This window comes from Diabrotica virgifera, chromosome 3, assembly GCF_917563875.1.
Source record: "Diabrotica virgifera virgifera chromosome 3, PGI_DIABVI_V3a".
In the NCBI taxonomy this organism is placed as follows: Eukaryota; Metazoa; Arthropoda; class Insecta; order Coleoptera; family Chrysomelidae; genus Diabrotica; species Diabrotica virgifera.
Window position 1 is genome coordinate 208,928,502 of NC_065445.1, and position 21,663 is coordinate 208,950,164.

General features: G+C 34.1%; 1 protein-coding gene across 3 annotated transcripts in view; it reads right to left on the reverse strand.

Moving 5' to 3' along the window:
- The window catches only part of LOC114339590 (uncharacterized), a 243,711-nt gene that overhangs the window by 60,325 nt on the left and 161,723 nt on the right, over positions 1 to 21,663 (reverse strand). For all 3 annotated transcript variants that reach the window (XM_050645838.1, XM_050645839.1, XM_050645840.1), the window contains exon 7: positions 21,244 to 21,519. In XM_050645838.1, the coding sequence (XP_050501795.1) occupies positions 21,244 to 21,519 (276 nt within the window). The remainder of the gene's footprint in view (positions 1 to 21,243; positions 21,520 to 21,663) is intronic.

Consider the following 21,663-nt stretch of genomic DNA (forward strand, 5'->3'; position numbering starts at 1 on the left):
TAAGTCTATTAAATAACATTCTAAAGCTTTTCTTGCGGATCATACAGAACAGAATATACAGTAGAGTCTCGGTTATCCGCCCTTCATTTATCCGCCGTTCCGTTTTATCCGCCGCTCCATTTAAGTAATAATTATTTTTTTCAATTTTATATAACTTTGAAAATATTAAGCGAGCGGCCGTGGAGTAACGGCATAATCGCTGGCCTCATACGCCAGTGCACGTGGGTTCGAGCCCTGCCAAAGACAAACCATTTTCATTTCCAATAATGACACGAGCCCACTCACCGTGCCTCGGAGAGCACGTTAAGCCGTCGGGCCCCCTGGGCTAGTGTACATCGACATTAGTTACTTGAAACAGGGTTAAATATGTAATTGGCGCCGGAACTGTCCGAAAAGCAAAAAGTTATACGATATTATACAGTGAGCACGTAAAGGTTGGAATAAATTCATTTTCTCGAGAATTGACGATTTTGGAAAAAAAGTCCCGAAACAGGTCCATTTTTATTTTTATATTGCGCCTTTTTGGCATATATATCATACTAGTGACGTCACCCGTCTGGGCGTGATGACGTCATCTACGTTTTTTTAAATGAGAATAGGGGTCACGTGATAGCTCATTTAAAAGGTAATTCAATTTTCTATTCAGTAATATAAACATTAACATTATTATTTATACAGGGTGTCCAAAAAATATTTTTTTTGAATTAAATTTTGTGACAAAAAGAAGAATGTGTGTAATTTATTTCACTCATAATACTTTTTACTCCTATCAGAAAACAGGAAATAATGTGTATTTGACAAATAAAAATATTGTTTTTTGCTTAAATTCAGTATTAAAGCAGCCACCCACCTTCCTCTTGACAGTTTGAACATTTAATTTAAGCGAAAAGCAATGATTATTTTTCAAATAAACATTTTATTCTGTTTTATAAGAGCAGTAAAATGTATTTTGAATTAAATAAATTACTTGCATTCTTCTTTTTATGTCAGTAAATTTAATCAAAAAAATAAAAAAAATTGGGCACCTGTATAAAAAAATATGTTATTAGGTATATTATTAAATAGAGAATTGAATTACCTTTCAAATGAGCTATCACAAGACCCCTATTCCCATTTAAAAAAATCATCGATGACGTCATCACGCCCAGATGGGTGACGTCACTAGTATGGTATATATGCCAAAAAGTCGTAATTTAAAAATAAAAATTGACCTGTTTCGGGATTTCTTTCTAAAATCGTCCATTCGCGAGAAAATGAATTTATTCCAAACCTTTACGTGCTCACTGTATATTATGAAAGTCAGAAACTAAAAAAAATCAAAGATTAAAGCTACCTCTATAAGATCCTGAAGAAATTTTTGTCATTATTTCATTAATGAGATATTATTTCTAATTATCAACAATGAGCGCTAAGCGCGTATTGAGGCGGCCGTCAATGTGAGTGCGAGTGAGATTCACCATTGGACGGCCCAAATGGTGCATCTCTTTAGCACTCACCATTGTCGGCCGCCTAATACGCACTTAGCGCTCATTGTTAATAATTAAAGATAAAGCTTAGTAATAAAATAGTGACAAACATTTCTGCTGGATCTTGTATAGGGGGCTATAAACTTTGATTTGGTCACTTTCTGACTTTCATAATAATGGATTTTAACCGAGTTATTAAGCCTTGAAAATGGCTATTTTTGCATTTTTCAAATTTTAAATCGCGTATAACTCGACAACAATCAATTTTAGAGAAAAATCACAAAATACCTTTTTTTGCTCAGAATAACTCAAATGATCTAAAAAAAATTGTTCGAAGTGAAAAAATTATTTTTGTAAATTTGTCTAAAAAAATTGTTTAAACAATTTATCGATCAAGGTACTGCCTGGCACCCAGTAGATTTGTTATAAGGACCTCTTTTTGAGTAAGTTTGTGCAAAAAATTCGAATCGGAGTAATTTCACTAACGGGGACGACGACACAGTCTAGACTAATTTGAACATATTCAGTAACATTAATTTAATTTCTAGAATCGGCTGTTTGTGTGAATCAGAATCAACTTTTACTAAATGGCATTGGGAAGAGTATACTTTTCCTAGTTGGAGTCTACTTTTACTAGTAAATGTTGAATATAAATCTTCATTTTATATTTATAATCAACTTTTACTGAAACCAGCCGTTAGAGTCGACTCCAACTAGTCGGAGTCAACTCCAACTGGATAATCAACTTGAACTGTAACATATACAATATATTTATAGCCCAGTAAATATGACCGAATTTTGTAGTGTAATTCTCAGAGGAGACTCCGAATTGCATGAAAATTTGGATTTAGGTTCTACTTATACTCCACTTCAAAGTTGAATTTGTGCCGTTGGTTGCTTTTACTTGGGGGGTGACAGTCACCACTTCTCAGGCGTAAAATAAGCCCGGAGATGGATAAATAGACTGATTATAGCTTATAAGCAACTTTCGTTCGAAAGAGTTTTTTGCAAGTCAATACTTTTCGAGATATTTGCGATTGAAAATGTTTATTTTTCGACAAAAAAACTAAGTTTTCAGACGGTTTTTCGCAAATAACTCAAAAAGTAAATTATTTAACGAAAAAAATATTCTTAGCAAAACTGTAGCTCATAAAAAAAACGAAACAAATGGTGTATCAGTACAGTCTATAAACCGAGTAAAAGTAAAGTTGTAGCTTATGAAAAATGCGTTGTTAGTCGTCTAGTTCCAAATCGAATTTTCGACGTGAAGTCACCGAAAAATTAAGCAACTTTCGGGAAAAACACTTTTTAATTCGGGATTAACATTTTTAAAGTGTTTAAAAAAAGGTTTAGTTTTATTTTTTAGAACAATTTCTAGCATTAAAATCAACGAATTACACTGAAAAAAAGTTAACTCCTTTTTTTTTGGTAAACAAATCGTGAAAATCTCCATCTATTTAGCACCTTAACTAAAATTAATCGTTACCGCATTACCATTTACTTTAAATGTATGTGTATTATTTATATGATCTGTAAGTTTGACCGGTTTGAAGTGCTTATTTTTGAAAAAATTTGGTTTTATAGTAAAAAAAAATTTTTCTAAAAGTTTTGGGAAAAATTCCTTTTTTTAAAATCACTTAAAAAGTATTAGTGATACGAAAAATCTCAAAGAGTAGAAAAATGAAAGTTTTGCTGTTATAAATATGCTAGTTTCATTTTGTTTTTCTGCAAGAAAAAAATTGGTAAAGATATGTCTGTTCACACTTTATATACACTCGTGATTAGTGACTCGTTCTAAGCCCTTTTAACTATAACCCTGTTAAAAATCAGTACTTTAAACCGGTAAAACTGACAGATCATATAAAAAATTGATAAGTAAAGTAAATTGTATGTAAATCGGTAACGATTTATTTCATTTGGGGAGCTAAACACGGGGAGATTTTCATGATTTTTTTTTTACCAAAAAAAAGGGAGCTTACTTTATTTTGAGCTTAACTCGCTTATTTTTAATGCTTGAAACTTTTATAAACAGTTAAAATAAAGCTTTTTTGAACACTTTAATAGTTATTTATGATATAAGTGTTAAAAGTATAATTTTAAGGCACGTGTGTGAAAGTTTGCAGACTAAGCGAAGCGATTTCTGAAATTCACATGAGTGCCTTAAAAATGTACTTTTTAACACGTATCACGTATCATACAATATTTTTTCTATAAACGTTATAAATTTATAAAATACAATATTTTTGTTAATTACTGAAACCATGAAACCTATGACCCGTAAAAGGTAGAACTGGTTGTCTACATTCGAGGGGAATGTCTGAAAATTCTTAGAGAAAATATTATACCGTTACATAAACTTGTTTTTTCTACAAACGTGTTAAAAATGCAATAATACAGTTTAAATTAAATTTTAAAAACCTTTTAAACCACCTTTTTCAAATTGCTCAAGTTGTACTATTAATATTAATGTTATTAAATGAAATACAAATATTTTGACGTTTCACAATTTGACAATTCACTTTTAACTGCAGTGCCTTAAAAATTTTAACGCACTATTGTTTGTTTTTAAACCAAGGGGAGTGATTCAAATTTACCGCGCCGTAATGCTTGTTTCTAATTGGTCCAACCGCAGGCAAGTTTACTCCACTATTATTAAATTTTGACACTAATGACATTTATTATGAAATTTTGGCACTTCTGTCCTTTTATAGGTTAATTAGGAATATCGGCGATTTTTTGTGTTTTCTGCATTATTCCTTTAATTTTTAGATTTTTAGTTTACTTTTATGTACTATGTTACTTTTTACACCACTGGGACTTGGGACTTTTGACTTTTTTTAAACTAAATTGATGCTGCTCTGAAAATACAAAGTTTATTAATTTTACAATATTTACAAACTTAAAATTATACTTTATTTATTTAATCAGTTAAGCCCATTCGTACCTTTCGGTGTTGGGCTGTTTACAACTAGTTCAATATCTACATTTCAATACATTTTAATAATTATACAAAACTTTTGTTTTAACAATACAATTTTAATAAATATAAATTACTTATTTGACCCATTTTTCTGTCCATATGTTTTAATCTTGTGGTGCTTCTTTGATACTTCTTTTCCATGTTGTTCTATTTTGAGCCAATTGTTTTGCCATACTCCATTGCAGTCCTCTCTTCTCTGCTTCTTGTCTAACTTGTTCTTCCCATCTCATTCTTGGGCGACCTACTTTATTTTTCCCTTGTACTCTGACTTCATATACTTTTTTCGTTATTCTTGTGTCGTTTAGTCTGTGGATGTGGCCCAACCATCCTAACTGTCGTTCCCCTATAATTGTCTCTATGGGTTTTATCTTTAGAGCTTGAGTTATTGTGTCGTTTCTTATTTTGTCTCTTCGTGTGACCCCTTCTATTTTTCTCAAGAATCTCATCTCTGTAGCTTTGATTTTTCTTTTGTTGTTCTTTGTTAGCGTCCACGACTCACTCCCATAGACGATTGATGGTCGAACCACTTTTTGGTACACTTGTGTTTTGACTTCTTTGGGTACCTCTTTCTTTCCAAAGAACGTATTTCTTAATGTATTATAAATTGTCCCCGCTTTTTCTATTTTATTGTTTATTTCTTTGTCTATTTTACCATCTTCTTCAATAATTGTACCTAAGTAGTTGTAGCTGTTTACTTGTTCCAAAACTTGTCCTTCTACCTTAATTTTTATCACTTTTTTTGTAGTTGCCATAACCATTGTTTTACTTTTATCTGTGTTTATTTCCATGTTCATTTTTCTTAGTTCTTTTATATAGGTGTTTATTATTTGTTGCAGTTTCTCTTCCGTGTCAGCTAACAATACCATATCATCTGCAAATAGTAATTCTTGTATTTGTACATTGTTCATTTTCCATTTTCCCAATATCATGTCTTTAGATTTCTCCTTGCATGACTTTATTGCGTCATCTAGTACCATTGAGAAAAGTAATGGACTTAGTACACAGCCTTGTTTTAGTCCTATCTTTGCCTGGAATTCATCAGATTCTTGATTGTGAGTCCTTATTTTTATTTTATTATTTTTATATAAGGCTTTAATTATTTCTACCATATCCTTTTCTATTCCATTTTTCTTTAAACATTTCCATATATCTTCCCTTCTTATTCTATCAAAAGCTTTTTTCAGATCAATAAAGCATATGTGTATCTCTTTGCCTTTCATCAATAGTTTTTCGCCTATTTGTCTCAATATGAATATCAGATCTTGGGTACTCCTTCCTTTTCTGAAGCCATGCTGGGATTCTTCTAGTTTTATTTCTAGTTTTTCCCTTAGCCTTTTTTCAATTATTCTATTGAATATTTTGGCAGGAACGCTTGTCAATGTAATACCCCTATAATTTTCGCAATTTCTTGCGTCTCCTTTCTTAAACAGTGGTACTATTATATCTGTTTTCCAATCAGATGGTATTTCCTTTGCTGTGATTATTTCATTTAGTAGTTCTCGGAATTTTTCTTTTGAATTTTCACTCATGTACTTTAACATTTCAGCTGTGATTTCATCTTGGCCTGGAGATTTTCCCAATTTTAATTTGTCAATGGCTTCTGCAATTTCCTCTTTTGTTATTTGCTGCATTTCTTCTGTATTTTCGATCATGTCTTCCTCTCTTTCATGTTGATATTGTTTCCATTCTGTTAGTTCTTCAAAGTACTGCTTCCATCTTTGCATTATTTCTCTTTCTGTAGTTAATATATTTCCTTCTTTATCTCTTATGTTTCTTAATCTATGTGTTTTCTTTTGTCTTAGCTGTTTCAATGTACCATAGAACAATTTTTGGTTATTAAAATAGTTTTCATTCATTTTGTGTCCAAAATCTTCCCAAGACTTCTTTTTTGCCGTTTTAATTTCTTGTTTAATGTCGTTTCTGGCCATTTTATATTTTTCGAAATCGTCCTCCGATTTGGGTTTTAGATACATTTTCCATACTTTTTTCTTTTCTTTCACTTTACGTTGTATTTCCGCTGTCCACCATTTACTTTTCTTCGAATATATGTTTGTGATTTTAGTTGTTCCGCATACTTATTTTGCTGTTTTCAATATGATTTCCTTAAATTGCTTCCATTTATTTTCTATTCCTGTGTTAATTGCCTTTATAGTCTCAAACTGTTTGGTTAACTTCTTCTGGTATTCCTCTTTACTATCTATTTCTCTTAATTTGTAGCTTTTTATTTTTTCTTTAGTTCTCTTCTTTCTTTTTTCTGTTGTGTTATGTGTGTACACCCTTAGTTCCATTATAAGCAAGTAATGGTCACTGCTTATTTCAGCCTCTATTTTTACCTTTACGTCTTTTATCATCTTTAGGTCTTTTCTTTTTATTAGGAAATAGTCTATTATGGATTTTTCTTTTCTCGATGAGATTTCTAGTATATTTGTGTATGTCTTTGTGCATAAATTTTGAATTCGTTATAACCATATCATTTGCTATACATAGATCTATGATTCTGTTTCCGTTATCATTTTTCATTTCTTCTCCATGTTGCCCTAAGTATCGTTCAATCCCTTTATTGTCTCTTCCCACCCTACCATTTAGGTCTCCCAATAATATAATGTTTTCTCCTTCGTTGTCCATCTCTGCTTGTAATATTTCAAAGAATTCATCTTTTTCCTCTTTTTTGGCATTATCATTTGGCCCATATGCTACGATTATGCTGGTTATATTTGTATTATCTAGTTTTACTTCCACTACCAATAATCTTTCGTTTATATATCTTTCACCTATTATGTTATTTGTCTTTTCTGTTTTTACTATTAGGCCTACACCTCCCGCGCCCCATTCTTTTAAGTCAACTCCTGACCAATATAAGCGGTAATCATCATTTTGATCTACTATTCCTCTACCTTTCTTTTTTATTTCAGTTACTCCCAAGTAGTCTATATTTTGTAGTTTCATCTCTTCAATTATTTCCTCTTCTTTACCGTTAATACCTCGCACGTTCCATGTAGGCATTTTTATGATTTCCTTTTCATTTTCCTTATGTTCCGTATTTTTATATATCTCACCATTTTTGTTCCTCGCTATATTTGTAGCTTCATATATATTTTTATTCGTGTCCATTTTATTTGCCAGGTTCGTTGTGTTTGTTTTCATGTCGCTTTCAATTTCTGCTATTCGTTTTTTGGATTTATTACTTCTAGTTTTTTCATAGTCTTATTCCATTTCCATATCTCGCCATTTATAGTTATTTTATTGTATCCAATTTTCACCTTATTTCCTTTTAATTCTTCTTCTTTTGCCATTTTTCTTATTTGCTTGTTCTTCTCATGCTCCTTTGTTGTCATGTCATGATTTATGTATACCTTTTCCTGCTGCAGTTCTTTTAATTTGTATTTGTTTTTTATGATTTGTTCTTTTTCGTCTTCATTATTTATTTCAATTAAGCATACTTTTCTTCCTATTTTATGACCTGTTTTTACATTAATATTTATCTGTAGAGTGTTTTTTATTATGTTCTCCACGAATTGTTTAAGTTCTGTTTTATTTTCTGTCTCAATTTCAATTCCTGACATCACTATATTATTTTTCCTTTTCTCTCTCTCTAGCCATTCAATTCTATCATTTGTTTCCTCTAGCTTCTCTTTTATATCTTTATTTTCTTCTTTTAGTTTTTGATTTTCTTGTCTCAATATCTTATTTTCTTCTCTTATCATTTTTATATCTTCACTGGTTTTGTCACTCTGCTTTTTGAGCTCCGACACCATCTCTATTAATAGATCTAGTTTTTGTTCTTTACTATTTGTTTTAGATGGTATTTGTGAGAGTTTTCTATTTTTTGATCTTTGAGTCGCATCATCCGGATCTCTTTTCCTTTTGCTGTCGTCCGAACAGTCGTCGCTGTCCTCCATGTTCTTGTTTGTTTCGCTTTGTTAACTTATGTATAACTTAAAATTATACTACCTGAAAATACAAAGAAACAAAAATTTAAGCTAATTATTCTACGTTAAAAGATTCTTAATCATTTATGACATTAAGTAATTTTAAGAAAGTTTATTCATGACATTTTGTCACTGTCACTGTCACTGTCACTGTCACTGTTTATAAAAACAGTTGCTTTTAGAACTCTTTAGAGATGTGTTAGTATAATAGGGCTTTTCATTCACAGTCATTTGTTTCGAGCTTCTGTCATGTGTCACATAATATTAATATATCTACATCATACGTTATTGGTATATAACAGATACAAACCAAAGACGTATGGCGTAGATATATTAATATTATGTGACACATGACAGAAGCTCGAAACAAATAACAATCGATGAAAAGCCCTATATAATATGTATGGATTATCATCGTAAGCTGATATGATCAACGAAAAAAGAAGATGAATTTGGTGACTTGTCTAGTAACTTTCTTGGGTGTGAATCTATCTTTTTAGTTTACTCCTCTTGGTTAAAAAATCAACTTTAGTGCTTTAAAGTAGTATTTTTAACGCTCCTGTGGAGTGATAAAAATTTCATTTTTAACACGGTTGTAGAAAATAGTTATTTATGATATAAGTGTTAAAAGTACAATTTTAAGGCACGCATGTGAAAGTTTGCAGAATGAGCGAATCGAATTCTGCAATTCACATGAGTGCCTTAAAAATGTACTTTTTAACACGTATATCATACAATATTTTTTCTACAAACGTCTTATATATCAACAATTATAATTTATTCATTATCAATTACAGGACAATATCTACAAAAACTTTTACTTGAACTTGACTGACATTCCATTTTTATATTTTTCTTGACATTACATCAAAACTGCCTATACTGTCAATACGTAAATTATAAAAACTATAGAATAACATGTTACTTTTATTGTTGTATATTCTAACAAGTTTTAATAGTTTTTTTCTACAAACAAAAATTTTTAACACGGTTGTAGAAAAAAAACGTTTAAATGGGTTTTCCCGAAAAGTGCTTAATTTTTTGGTTATTTCACGATGAAATGTTCGATGTGGAATTGGACGAATAAAAATATATTTTTCATGAGCTTACAAATTTGCTTTTATTGGATCTACGGACTTCACGAATACACAACTCTTTTCGCTTTTATCTAAGCTACATTTGTGCTAAAAATATTGTTTCGGTAAAATATTTACTTTTTGTGTTATTTGAGAAAGATCGACTGAAAAGGTAGTTTTTTGTCGAAAACTAAATATTTTCAATCGCAAATAACTCTAGAAGTAAAAGACTAAGTTTATCAACTTAATAAAAATATTTGTAAATAAAACATTTTTAAAAGATTTTTAATTGAAAAACTTATTGGCCCATTTTCCTGGTGACACCTCCAAGGCTTCTACAATATGCAAGCCAAATGGATGCTGCAGTGAAGACAAAAGGGAAGCAATTCTACACTATGCAATTCACAACCCCCGTCTGCAGCGTGGTAAAGTTCCAACGGAAAATGGACCTAGTTACTCTATAGGAGTAATACTAATATAAAATAAAAATGTATATCATTTTTATTCAGTTGCAATGCGAAGCCAAAACTGTCTTAATTTTTACTTAGATCAGAGAGTGCAGCTAGCACTCTTATCGACGGTTTCACCTCTTGTTAGAGTTTCTTCAGAGACTGCATAGGCTGCTTTCTCTGGCCCAGGTAAAAATTTTCGACAAATTAATCCCCCATTGCAACTGACGAGAAGGTAGTAGGTGCGTAGCGGCATCTGCTAAATAAAAAAGTAAGTTTATCAACCTAATAAAATTATTTGTAAATAAAACATTTTTAAAAGATTTTTAATTGAAAAACTAATTGGCCCATTTTCCTGGTGACACCTCCAAGGCTGCTACAATATGCAAGCCAAATGGATGCTGCAGTGAAGACAAAAGGGAAGGAATTCTACACTATGCAATTCACAACCCCCGTCTGCATCGTGGTAAAGTTCCAAGGGAAAATGGACCTAGTTACTCTATAGGAGTAATACTAATATATTTTTGTAAAATAAAAATGTATACCATTTTTATTCAGTTGCAATGCGTTGCAATTTTATATATCGAAAAATTTTACCTGGGCCAGAGAAAGCAGCCTATGCAGTCTCTGAAGAACCTCTAACAAGAGGCGAAATCGTCGATAAGGGTGCTGGCTGCACTCTGTGATCTAAGTAAACATTAAGACAGTTTTGGCTTCGCATTGCAACTGAATAAAAATGGTATACATTTTTATTTTAATTCTAAAAGTATTGACTTACATAAAAAACTCTATATAACGAATGTTGCTTATAATCAGTCAATGTATCTGTCCATTTTCGGGCTTATCTTGAACGTATATTTTTCACCCCGAGAAGTTGAAGTGGAGGGTAAGTAGAACCTAAATACAAATTTTTATGCAATTCGGAGTTGCTCCTGAAAATTACAAGGTATCGCCGTATTTTCCGTTCATTTCCTGGGCTATTAATAATTAAAGTAAATAAATTTTAAGTTCACTCAAAGAAATAATCGATGACTGCCACTGACCACTTACATTTAATCTCAGTTAACGTGATTAATATTTGCGGCAGGTAAAGGACTTACTCTTTCAATACAATAAAGTGTAATAATAATATATTATAATATAATAAAGTGTAATAATAATATATTATATAATAAAGTGTAATCTTGTGGGAGTTTTTTTTTCAGTTCTTCTATCAGGCGCGGCCCGCTGCGAATGGGCGATGCTCTCTGGGTATTCGTAGCGCCAATACCCAGAGGGTAGCAGGGATATTTGCCGTGAAACAAAAACTGACACCTGGCAGTAGGTATAAAATGCACACCCATTAATATGGATAATTTTGATTTATGTTTAGGATCTCTGCTTGGGGATCGCCAGGGCAAGTCTGGAGCCAGCGCTGGACGTGACAGCATGCGGGACGTCGGTGGTAGGGTGTTGAGGAGGCGGGCCCCTGTCATACAATCAGTTACAGCCCAACAACAATAACAACCACAACACAAGTGAGCCAAACAACAGCCAGAGCTCCACCCGCTGAAGGTGCTGCGCTGGAACATGAGCCGGCGCTCACTCAAGCGGGACGACCGAGGCAGCGCATGAAATGGACTGTGTCCATTAATGAAAACATTTTGCGCTTTTACTATAAGGTGACAAACCTCGGTCAAGAAACGATCGGCTACCGACAACAGCTGTATGCCGAATTTTGCAGAGAGTAACCAGATATTCAAGTATCGGAGCAACGAGTATCAGATCAATACCGGGTAATCATGAGAAATAATCTTATCCCAGAGACTAGACGCGATACCATCAAAAGCGAAGTCGACCGGGAGATTAACAAACAAGGGCTAGTTTTAGATCAAGTCCCTAATGAAATCCCTGATGAGCACATTCCTGAGCTTCCCATACCAGAAACTCAATCTGATAATACACCGCAGGAAAACAACGAGTTACGTGATAGCCTAGTAAACGAAATGGCTCGCGCCGTACAAGAGTTTAATGGAACAAACCCACTTAGCAGACCACCGCTACCAAGAATAAACTCTTGTAAGAAACTAGGCGCGCTGTTACAAATTGTGAACACTGAAGCCCTACCCAATTACGTCGTAGAAGCTCATACATTGGAATATTTGCATATGCTCATCTACTGTGCAGCAACAGCAATTGCTAATGTGATGGGCATTAAGATCAGAACACGACGTTGTACTAATAACGGAAGAACTTGTAACAGAATTGCACCCTGGAAAAAAGACTGCTAGGGAAGATTGAATTACTACGTAGGGATATTGGTCAAGTCACAGAATATCTACGAGGAGTACCAAGTAGAAAAGTCATTAGGAGAGCTGGAGAAATAATGCGGAACACTGCAAGACACTCGAGGTATGATCCAGAAAATAACACAGCCTGGATACATTAAAACAAAAACTCTCCGTCTATTCTGGGCGACTAAGGAGGTACAAAGTTAGTAACAACCGAAAATGTGACAATGCACTTTTTGAAAATTCCGAGAAGGCGTTCTACCGAAAACTCAATTCCACCGTAGAAAGTGTCGACAAATATTACCCAAGCCAAGAAGAAATTCATGAGTTTTGGGGAAATCAACTTTCCACACCAGCTGCATCAATGCTGGCTGGATAGAAGATACGACGCACAATTGTCACCACTACGTTACTGCTAACTACGAACCATTCAGGACTGAAGAGGTCTCAAATGTCATCAAAGAGCTTCATAACTGGAAATCTCCTGGACCAGACGGAGTTCAGAACTTCTGGCTTAAAAAGTTTTGGAGTATTCATGAGTGCTTATCAACATTAATTAATCATGTTATTTCTAATCCGCAGGAAATAACATCATTTCTAACTCAGGGAACCACTCATTTAATACCAAAGGATCAAAATAACACCCAAAATCCAGCCAAGTACCGCCCAATTATGTACTTGTCTTCCAACTTTGTATAAACTGGTCACATCTTGTGTCTATCTATCTCTATCTAATTAGCCTTCTTCGGTCCATCTTTGGACATAGGCCTCCCCAATCCTTTTCCATTCTTCTCTGTCTGTCGCTACAGTTATCCACCTAGAGCCCACGTGCTTCTTGACATCATCTGCCCATCTCATTTGTGGTCTTCCTCTGCTTCATTTATATTGCCACGGTCTCCAATTTATGAGAATTTTGTTCCATCGGTCTTCCTTTTGTCTTATAGTGTGTCCGGCAAATCTCCATTTCAACTTTGCAACTTCTTGTCTAACATCCCTAACTTTGGTTTTCTCTCTTATCCACTCGTTTCTCTTTTTATCCAATAGTTTTATGTGCAACATTTGCCTTTCCATTGCTCTTTGCGTCTTTATGATCTTGTCCATGTTTGCTTTTGTAAACGTCCAAGTTTGGGAACCGTAAGTGAGAACAGGGAGTACGCATTGATTGTATACCTTGGTCTTAAGATGTTGTGGATATCTTTTGTTTTTAAGGATGTAGCTTAGTTTTCCAAATGCCGCCCATGCCAGTCTAACTCGTCTTTTGATCTCTGCTGTTTGGTTTTCCTTGTTAAGTTTTATAATTTGACCCAGATATATATAATCGTGAACTTGTTCTATTTCATCTTGTCCGATCCTCATTGTGATGTCCTCATCTGTATTTGTTATGATTTTGGTCTTGCTGTAATTCATATTAAGGCCTATCTTTCCGGCTTCTATGTCCAGTTCTTTCATCATTTCAAACAATTCTTCTTTTTTATCGGTTATCAATACGATGTCATCGGCGTACCTTAGATGGTTGAAGCGTTGTCCACAAATTTTTATACCTTTTTCTTCCCATTCTAATCTTTTAAAGATATCTTCCAGAACCTGATTGAAAAGTTTCGGTGATATTGTGTCACCCTGTCTTACGCCTCTATTTATTTGAATTGATTGTGTTCCTTCGTATACTTTAATTGTTGTTGTGACATCTTGTGTAACCTGACGTATCTACCAACACTGTGCTCTAAACAATATCATAAAGCCTCAACAGAAAGGATGCACTAAGGGTTCCATGGGTTGCAAAGAACAACTTATCATCGACTCAGTCATTTCTATCCAGGCATTCACCAAAAAAAGAACCTCTTTACTGCCTTTATTGACTAAAAAATGGCCTTTGATTCAGTACCGCATGAAAGGCTTATAGATATACTGAGAATATACAAAGTCGATGATAACATAGTGACCATTTTAAGGCATACAATGACAAATTGGAAGACTAAAATTCACCTCCAAATACCTGGTGAAAACAATATCGAAACGGAAAATATCGCAATCAACCGGGGCCTGTTTCAAAGAGACTCATTGAGTCCATTGTGGTTCTGTTTAGCTTTGAACCCCCTTTCCCAGCTATTAAGCTCCACTGACTCAGGTTTTAGCATTAAAAACAATAATACTGTGGTAGCGAAGCTCAATCATCTGTTGTATATGGATGATTTAAAATTAATGGCTTCCACTCGAGAACACCTAGAACAGATGCTAAAAACTGTAGAAATATTCTTTAATGATATTAGTAGGCAGTTCGGCCTAGACAAGTGCCGTGTTTTGAATATAGTCAGAGGAAAGGTACAGCCCGGTGGATTCGATATGCAAAATGGCCAGAACATCGAGGCCATGGGCCAAAAAGGTATGTACAAATATCTTGGAGTAAAGCAGGCGCGGAAAATTGACAATAAGCAAATGAAAACTGAGATAACTACTGAGTTTATATGAAGGGTAAAACAGCTGCTTCGTTCATAGCTTAACAGTAAAAATTTGTTTAAGGCACTAAACACCTAAGCTTGTTCCGCGCTTAGCTATTCATTTGGTATTGTTAAGTGGACAAAAACGGATATAGAGAATTTTCAGCGATAAGTACGAACACACCTCACAAAGGCATAAAAACACCACCCTAAAAGTGCAGTAGAACGAACAACATTACCCCGGTATTTAGGAGGAAGAGGACTTATGGATATAGGTGAGCAATTAGATAAACAAATTGCTAATTTAATAACTTATTTTCAGATGCAGGCTGAGACATCTACTCTACACCGCGCTATTTGCACAGTAGATGACACAGCACCGAATAAACTGAGGGAACCAGAAATGCGCATAAACCACCTTACTAAGGACGAAAAAATGCGCACCTGGATGGGCAAACCTCTGCACGGGCGACATCCGAATGAGGTTAGCCAAGACTATGTCGATAATATGGGGTCGAACTCTTGGTTGACATCAGGAAAGATGTTCCCTGAAAAAGAAGGTTCATTATTGGCCATTCAGGATCAGGTTATAGCAACTAAAAATTACCTGAAATATATCGTCAAAGACCCTCAGATCCAGAACGACAAATGCCAATATGGATGCCGAAACCAAGAAACCATCCAACACCTTACAGGAGGCTGCCAGGCATTTTCTGCAACTGAATACAAGGAACGGCATGACATCATCATTATCATCAATGGTGCTACAGCTCTATGAAAGAGCCTCGACCTTCCCAAGTCTATTATGCCAGTCAGTCCTATCCATTTCCAACCGTTTCCAGTTTGCTGCGCCTATTTTTCTCCCATCTTCATCTACACCATCCTTCCATCTAAGTTTTGGCCTACCCCAATTTTCACTTCCCACAGGTTGTGGCATAAAGATTTTTCTAGGAGGGTTGTTATGCTGTGATCTTGCTCGATGTCCTGCCCATCTTAGTCTTTCTATTATTATAACAGATACTACGTCTTTACCACCAAATATATGTTTATATCTGTGGTATACCTCGTAGTTGTACCTCCTCCTCCAAATACCATTTTCAGAGATGCCACCGAATATGCCTCTCCGGATCCTTCGTTCAAATAAAATATAAGCAGAAGATTTTCATCTGCCTTGGAGATGGTCCATGTCTCCGATCCATATGTCAACACTGGTTGTATAAGGGTTTTGTATATGGTTATTTTTGTTTTTTGGCTTAAGTTTCTGCTTCTCATATGTCTACTCAGTCCAAAATAGCATTTAATAGTTCTCCTTGGTGATCAGGGAGTCTAAGTATGTGAATTTGTCCACCACTTCAAAGGTAGAGTTATCAACAGAGAATTGGTGACCGATGTTTCTGGCTCTATTGTTGGGTGTTGATGCCATCATCTTAGTTTTCTCCTCGTTTACTTTCAGGCCCATATTTTTTGAGGCGTTTGAGAAAGTGGCATACATTTCTTCTAGTTTGCATGTTGTGCGGGCAACTAGGTCCACGTCATCGGCATATGCCAAAATTTGGGATGATTTATTATTAAAAATATTTCCTCTGTTGTCTCTTCGGGCATCTCTGACCGCCTTTTCCAGAGCTATGTTGAAGAGGAGACACACCAGCGCATCTCACTGTCGCAGCCCAACATTCGTTTCAAACGCCTGTGATTGTTCTCCCTGTATTTCGACTTTTCAAATGACTTTACGCATTGTAGCCTTAACCAATCTTATCAGTTTATCAGGGATGTGGAATTCATCCATGGCTTCATACAATTTATTTCTTAGGACACTATCATAGGCCGATTTAAAATCTACGAAAATATGGTATGTGTCGATATTGAATTCATTGGTTTTTTCCACTATTTGCCTTAGCACATAAAGATCTGGCCTTTTGTTGATCGACCAGGCCTAAAACCACTTTGATATTCTTCAAGAAGCTCCTCTGAATGTGCACTTATGCGACCATATAAGATACTCGAAAATATTTTGTAAGCTGTATTAAGGAGGGTTATTCCCCTATAGTTTCTACATTCCAATTGATCACCCTTTTTGTGTAGCGGGCAAACGATTCCAATACACCACTCTTCCGGGCTTTGTTCCTCATTCCAGGCTCTCAGTATTATTTTATATATTTGATTAGTCAGGGTAGCACCTCCATATTTAATAAGTTCCGCGGATATACCATCACTTCCTGGAGATTTATTATTTTTTAGGTGTTTTATTGCATCCCGTACTTCTTGAATTGATGGAGGCTCTAATGGTGTATTGTTAGTTGCTCTTGGGTTTGGTTGATTTGGATCTTCTACTTCGATGGTAAGTAGTTCTTTATAGTGCATGACACAGTGGGAAAAATCCTTCATCAAGAGATAGCTATCAAGCTGGGACTTCTCCAAACGGACCATCTCCCATATTATCAATACGTCCCTGAGAGTATGCTTGAGGATGGTATATACATATACAAGCTATACTGGGACCGTACTGCGCACACAGACCAAAAAGTGGCACATAATAGACCAGATCTCGTACTAGTTAATAAACTAACAAGACAAACAACACTAATTGATGTGACGATACCTAACAATAATCGTCTACGTAGTAAATTTACTGAAAAGATCGCCAAGTACAAAGATCTGGAAATTCAAATACGAAGACGATGGAGAATGCAAAGTACCCAGACGATACCTATTATTATGTCTACTACTGGAGTCATTTCGAAGAACCTCCTCGAATACATAAAAAAGCTGGGTCTAAATGAACACCTTTATAAGACCATGCAGATAGCTGTACTACTCGCGACGGCCAGATGTGTACGAAAATTTCTGGGAGATACTCCAGCATACCAAGTCACCTAGGGTTCGATAACACGGAAAAGGTCCCACTAGAGCTCAATCCTTTTGATACCGTAGGTATCTGGGATGTGTCAATTTTCCCCTTAAAGGGAGTGTGAGCCGTATGGCTAAATCTGATCATAAAGTGTAATATAAAGTATATTAATACATATTATGGGCAGGATTTGGTAAACTTAGTTGTATACTTAAGAACCGCAAAATACCTCAATACTTGAGGAGCAGAGTGTTCAACCAATATAACTTAACACGTTGACGGACAGAACGTCTATGGACGTCTAATTTCCATTGATGTAATGTGACACAATATCTACAGACGTTGCATATTTCCCTATTCTACTTTGCAAAATACATATACAGGGTGTAACGAAAATACAGGTCATAAACTTAATCACATATTCTGGGACCAAAAATAGTTTGATTGAACCTAGCTTACCTTAGTACAAATGTGCATATAAAAAAAGTTACAACCCTTTGAAGTTACAAAATGAAAATCGATTTTTTCCAATATATCGAAAACTATTAAAGATTTTTTATTGAAAATGGACATATGGCATTTTTGTGACAGTAGCATCTTAAGAAAAAATTATAGTGAAATTTGGACACCCTATAAAAATTTTATGGGGGTTTAGTTCCTTTAAACCCCCCCAAACTTTTGTGTACGTTCCAATTAAATTGTTATTGTAGTACCATTACTTAAACACAATATTTTTAAAACTTTTTTGGCTCTTAGCACTTTTTCGAAAATTCAGTTTTTATCGAGATATTTTGAATATTTGTCAAATCCACCACATATTTGTATATGGTTAAATACGATTATGGAGACTTTGTAAAAATATGAAAATTTATGTATGATTTACATTTTTAGGTATATTTTGAACCGTATTAAAAAAGAAGCCATATCTCGATAAAAGTTGCCTTCTCGAAAAAATACAAAGAGGCAAAAAAGTTTTAAAAACATTTTGTTTAACTAATGGTATCGCAGTAATAGTTTAATTGGAGCGTACACAAACATTTGGGGGTTTAAAGGAACAAAACCCCCATAAAATTTTTATGTAAACATATTAAAAAAGAAGCCGCAACTCGATAGAAACTGCCTTATCGAAAAAATACTAAGAGCCAAAAAGTTTTAAAAATATTGAATTTAACTAATGGTACCACAATGATAATTTAATTGGAACGTACAGAAAAGTTTGGGGGGTTTAAGGGAACAAAACCCCCATAAAATTTTTATGGGGAGCACAAATTTCACTATAATTTTTATTTAAGATGCTCCTGCCGCAAGAATGCCACATATCCATTTTCATTAAAAAATCTCTAATAGTTTTCGATATATTCGAACAAATCGATTTTCATTTTGTAACTTCAAAGGGCTATAACTTTTTTTATGTGCATATTTGTACTAAGGTAAGTTAGGTTCATTCGAACTATTTTTGGTCCCAGAATATGTGATTTAATTTATGACCTGTATTTTTGTTACACCCTGTATAGTGTCACAGCACTTGCTTATACATTTGATGCACTGTCCATCAACGTGTTAATATAGTGCTGTCGCCAGGAGAGTACAATGGCCTCTCCTTTGTCCTTTATTTAGATGGACTTATCCAAGTTTTTTTTATATATTTTGACCCGTAGAACACGAATTTTTTGGTTAAAAGTTGATCCGGTTGTCGATAAGATTGTTATAAACAAAGAACTTGCAGAATTACATAACAGCAATTTTTCGCACAACAGAACATTTTTTGTGTTTTTTGGGTTATTCTAAGCAAAAAATGTAATTACAAGTTTTTTCGTAAGGTGCATAGTTTTCGAAAAATCGGAAATTGCAATTTTTGAACCCGAATAATTTTAGATTAAAAAATAAAATAGCCATTCTGCTTACCGCATTTAAAACTTTAAGTCAAATTATACCGGTTTTCATTATTTACATTGTTAAAAATTATTTTTTTTTTATTTTTCAACAAAGCAATAAACAAATAGTGTTTGAGCGTTTTGACCCATGCCAAATGCACGCTACGTAGAAATTTCCTGTTTGCAGGCTCCCACTACTTGTACCTACTTGTTTGATTTTAAAAATGTGAGAAAATTGCATTGATTATTTCATTCATAGGAGATTCTGACCAATAGAAAGCTACAGAAATAAAAATTTAACTGATAATTTTTGATAATATCCCGTCGTCAAGTATATTACGTCAGATGCCCTTCGTTGCTACGAAAAAATACATTCAGTGACATTAATGACAATTATTGTTTTAAAAATTATAAAAGTGATGACTTTTAACCATCAAATATTTATAACAACTGTGTGTTTAATTGTACTATTTTGTATTTACATAAATAAATTACAATAAAATTTTGGTTTTGAACAGTTTTATTCATGAAATAATCGCAGCAAATTGCACTCGATCTCTAAAATTATTATCGAATTGTTGCCCTCGTGACACTTTGACATAGTTTCACTTCCCTTCGGGCCATGACATTAAAACTGTCCAAGTGTCACTCGGAAAAATTCGATAATTTAGAGCTGTTGTGCAATTACTACTGAAAACATCACTCAGACACTATGTGTTTATAGCTTTGTTTAACAATAAAAATAGTTATTTATGAAACAGTTCGTGAAGTATGCTTTTTGCGAACGCACCCGATATTTAGAGCACGAGCGACAACGGAGCGAGTGCTATACATCGCGTAAGTTCGCAAAAAGTACTTCACGCACAGTTTCATACCATATTTTATCTACTCTTCGATAAACAAATAAAACACTGTAACTCTTCGTCACTGGAATTGATTTCTATTCTATAATTTTTAAAACTTTGACATTTAAAAATCCTAAATACTTTCAAACCACAAAACTGTAAAAAATTTTGTTGTAAGTCGTTGCTCATATTGTCATCACCATGACAACGCGAAAGTTAAGGATATTTGATTATATGAAAGTGTGCCAAAAAACCCATTGAAAGTGTGCGAAAAGTAAATCCCATTTAAAATACATTGTTATTTCACGCACACTTTAAACCCTTCACGCACTGCTATCTATATGACAGTTTTCACAAACTAAAAACTGATACATAATATGACATAGAGTAGATAAAATGTATTTTTAGCAATGCCAATAATCAAAATCGGTATAATTTAACTTGAACTTTCAAATGCCGTAAGTAGAGTTATTGCCGTAAGTTGCTATTTTATTTTTTAATCAAAAGTTACTCGGGTTCAAAAATTGGAATTTGGTCAATTTTTTGAAAGTTCAACCGCGTTTATCTCGAAAACTATGAATCCTACGAAAAAACTTGGCAGAACATTTTTTGCATACAATGACCCCAATAATAAAAAAAAATGTTTTGTTTTGAGAAAAATTGCTGTTATGTAATTCTGCAAGTTCTTTGTCTATAACAATCTTATCGATATCCGGATCAACTGTTACCCAAAAAATTCGTGTTCTACGAGTCAAAATACAAAAACTTGGGTAAGCCTATCTAAATAAAGGAGGCCGTTGTACCCCCTCTGGCGATAGCACTAATACGCCCATATAACTTAATTAGCCTATGAAATGCAAATAGTGTCAAAATTTTATAAATATCATTAGTGTCAAAATTCCATAACAGTGGAGTAAACTTGCCTGCGGTTGGACCAATTACAAACAAGCATTACGGCGCGGTAAATTTGAATTACTCCCTTGGTTTAAAAACAAACCATAGTGTCATGTTAGATTAAATCGATAACCTGATAAACCTTATACAAACTTATTTATACTTATTTTGAATTACCTTGAGTTTCTGGTCCAGCACAATACGGCATTTTGTCGTAAACTTTAGTACCTAATTTAGTAACGGCGTCCATATATGGCTTAAAGTAATAATCGGTAGGTGGATTTTTAAATCCCTTCTGGCTCCCCCAATTGAATGTGGTTTGTGTGGACCAGTCTTCACCATACGCAGTAGCATAACCTAAGTCTCGAAAATCGTACCAGATCATCGGACATTTGTCTAAACCACCAACCTCAGTGGATTTGCAACTTTCGAGAGCTTGATATCCGGTAAGACCTGTAAATATCAATTTCTATTAATATCCACAAGGAAGAATTTCCTGTAGCTGGCTGTATACCATTAATTACAAGTAAATTTAATGAAAAATTCGTCTTGGTAAAAGGTATATTAATTTAAAAAAACCCTAAAAGGGATACAAAT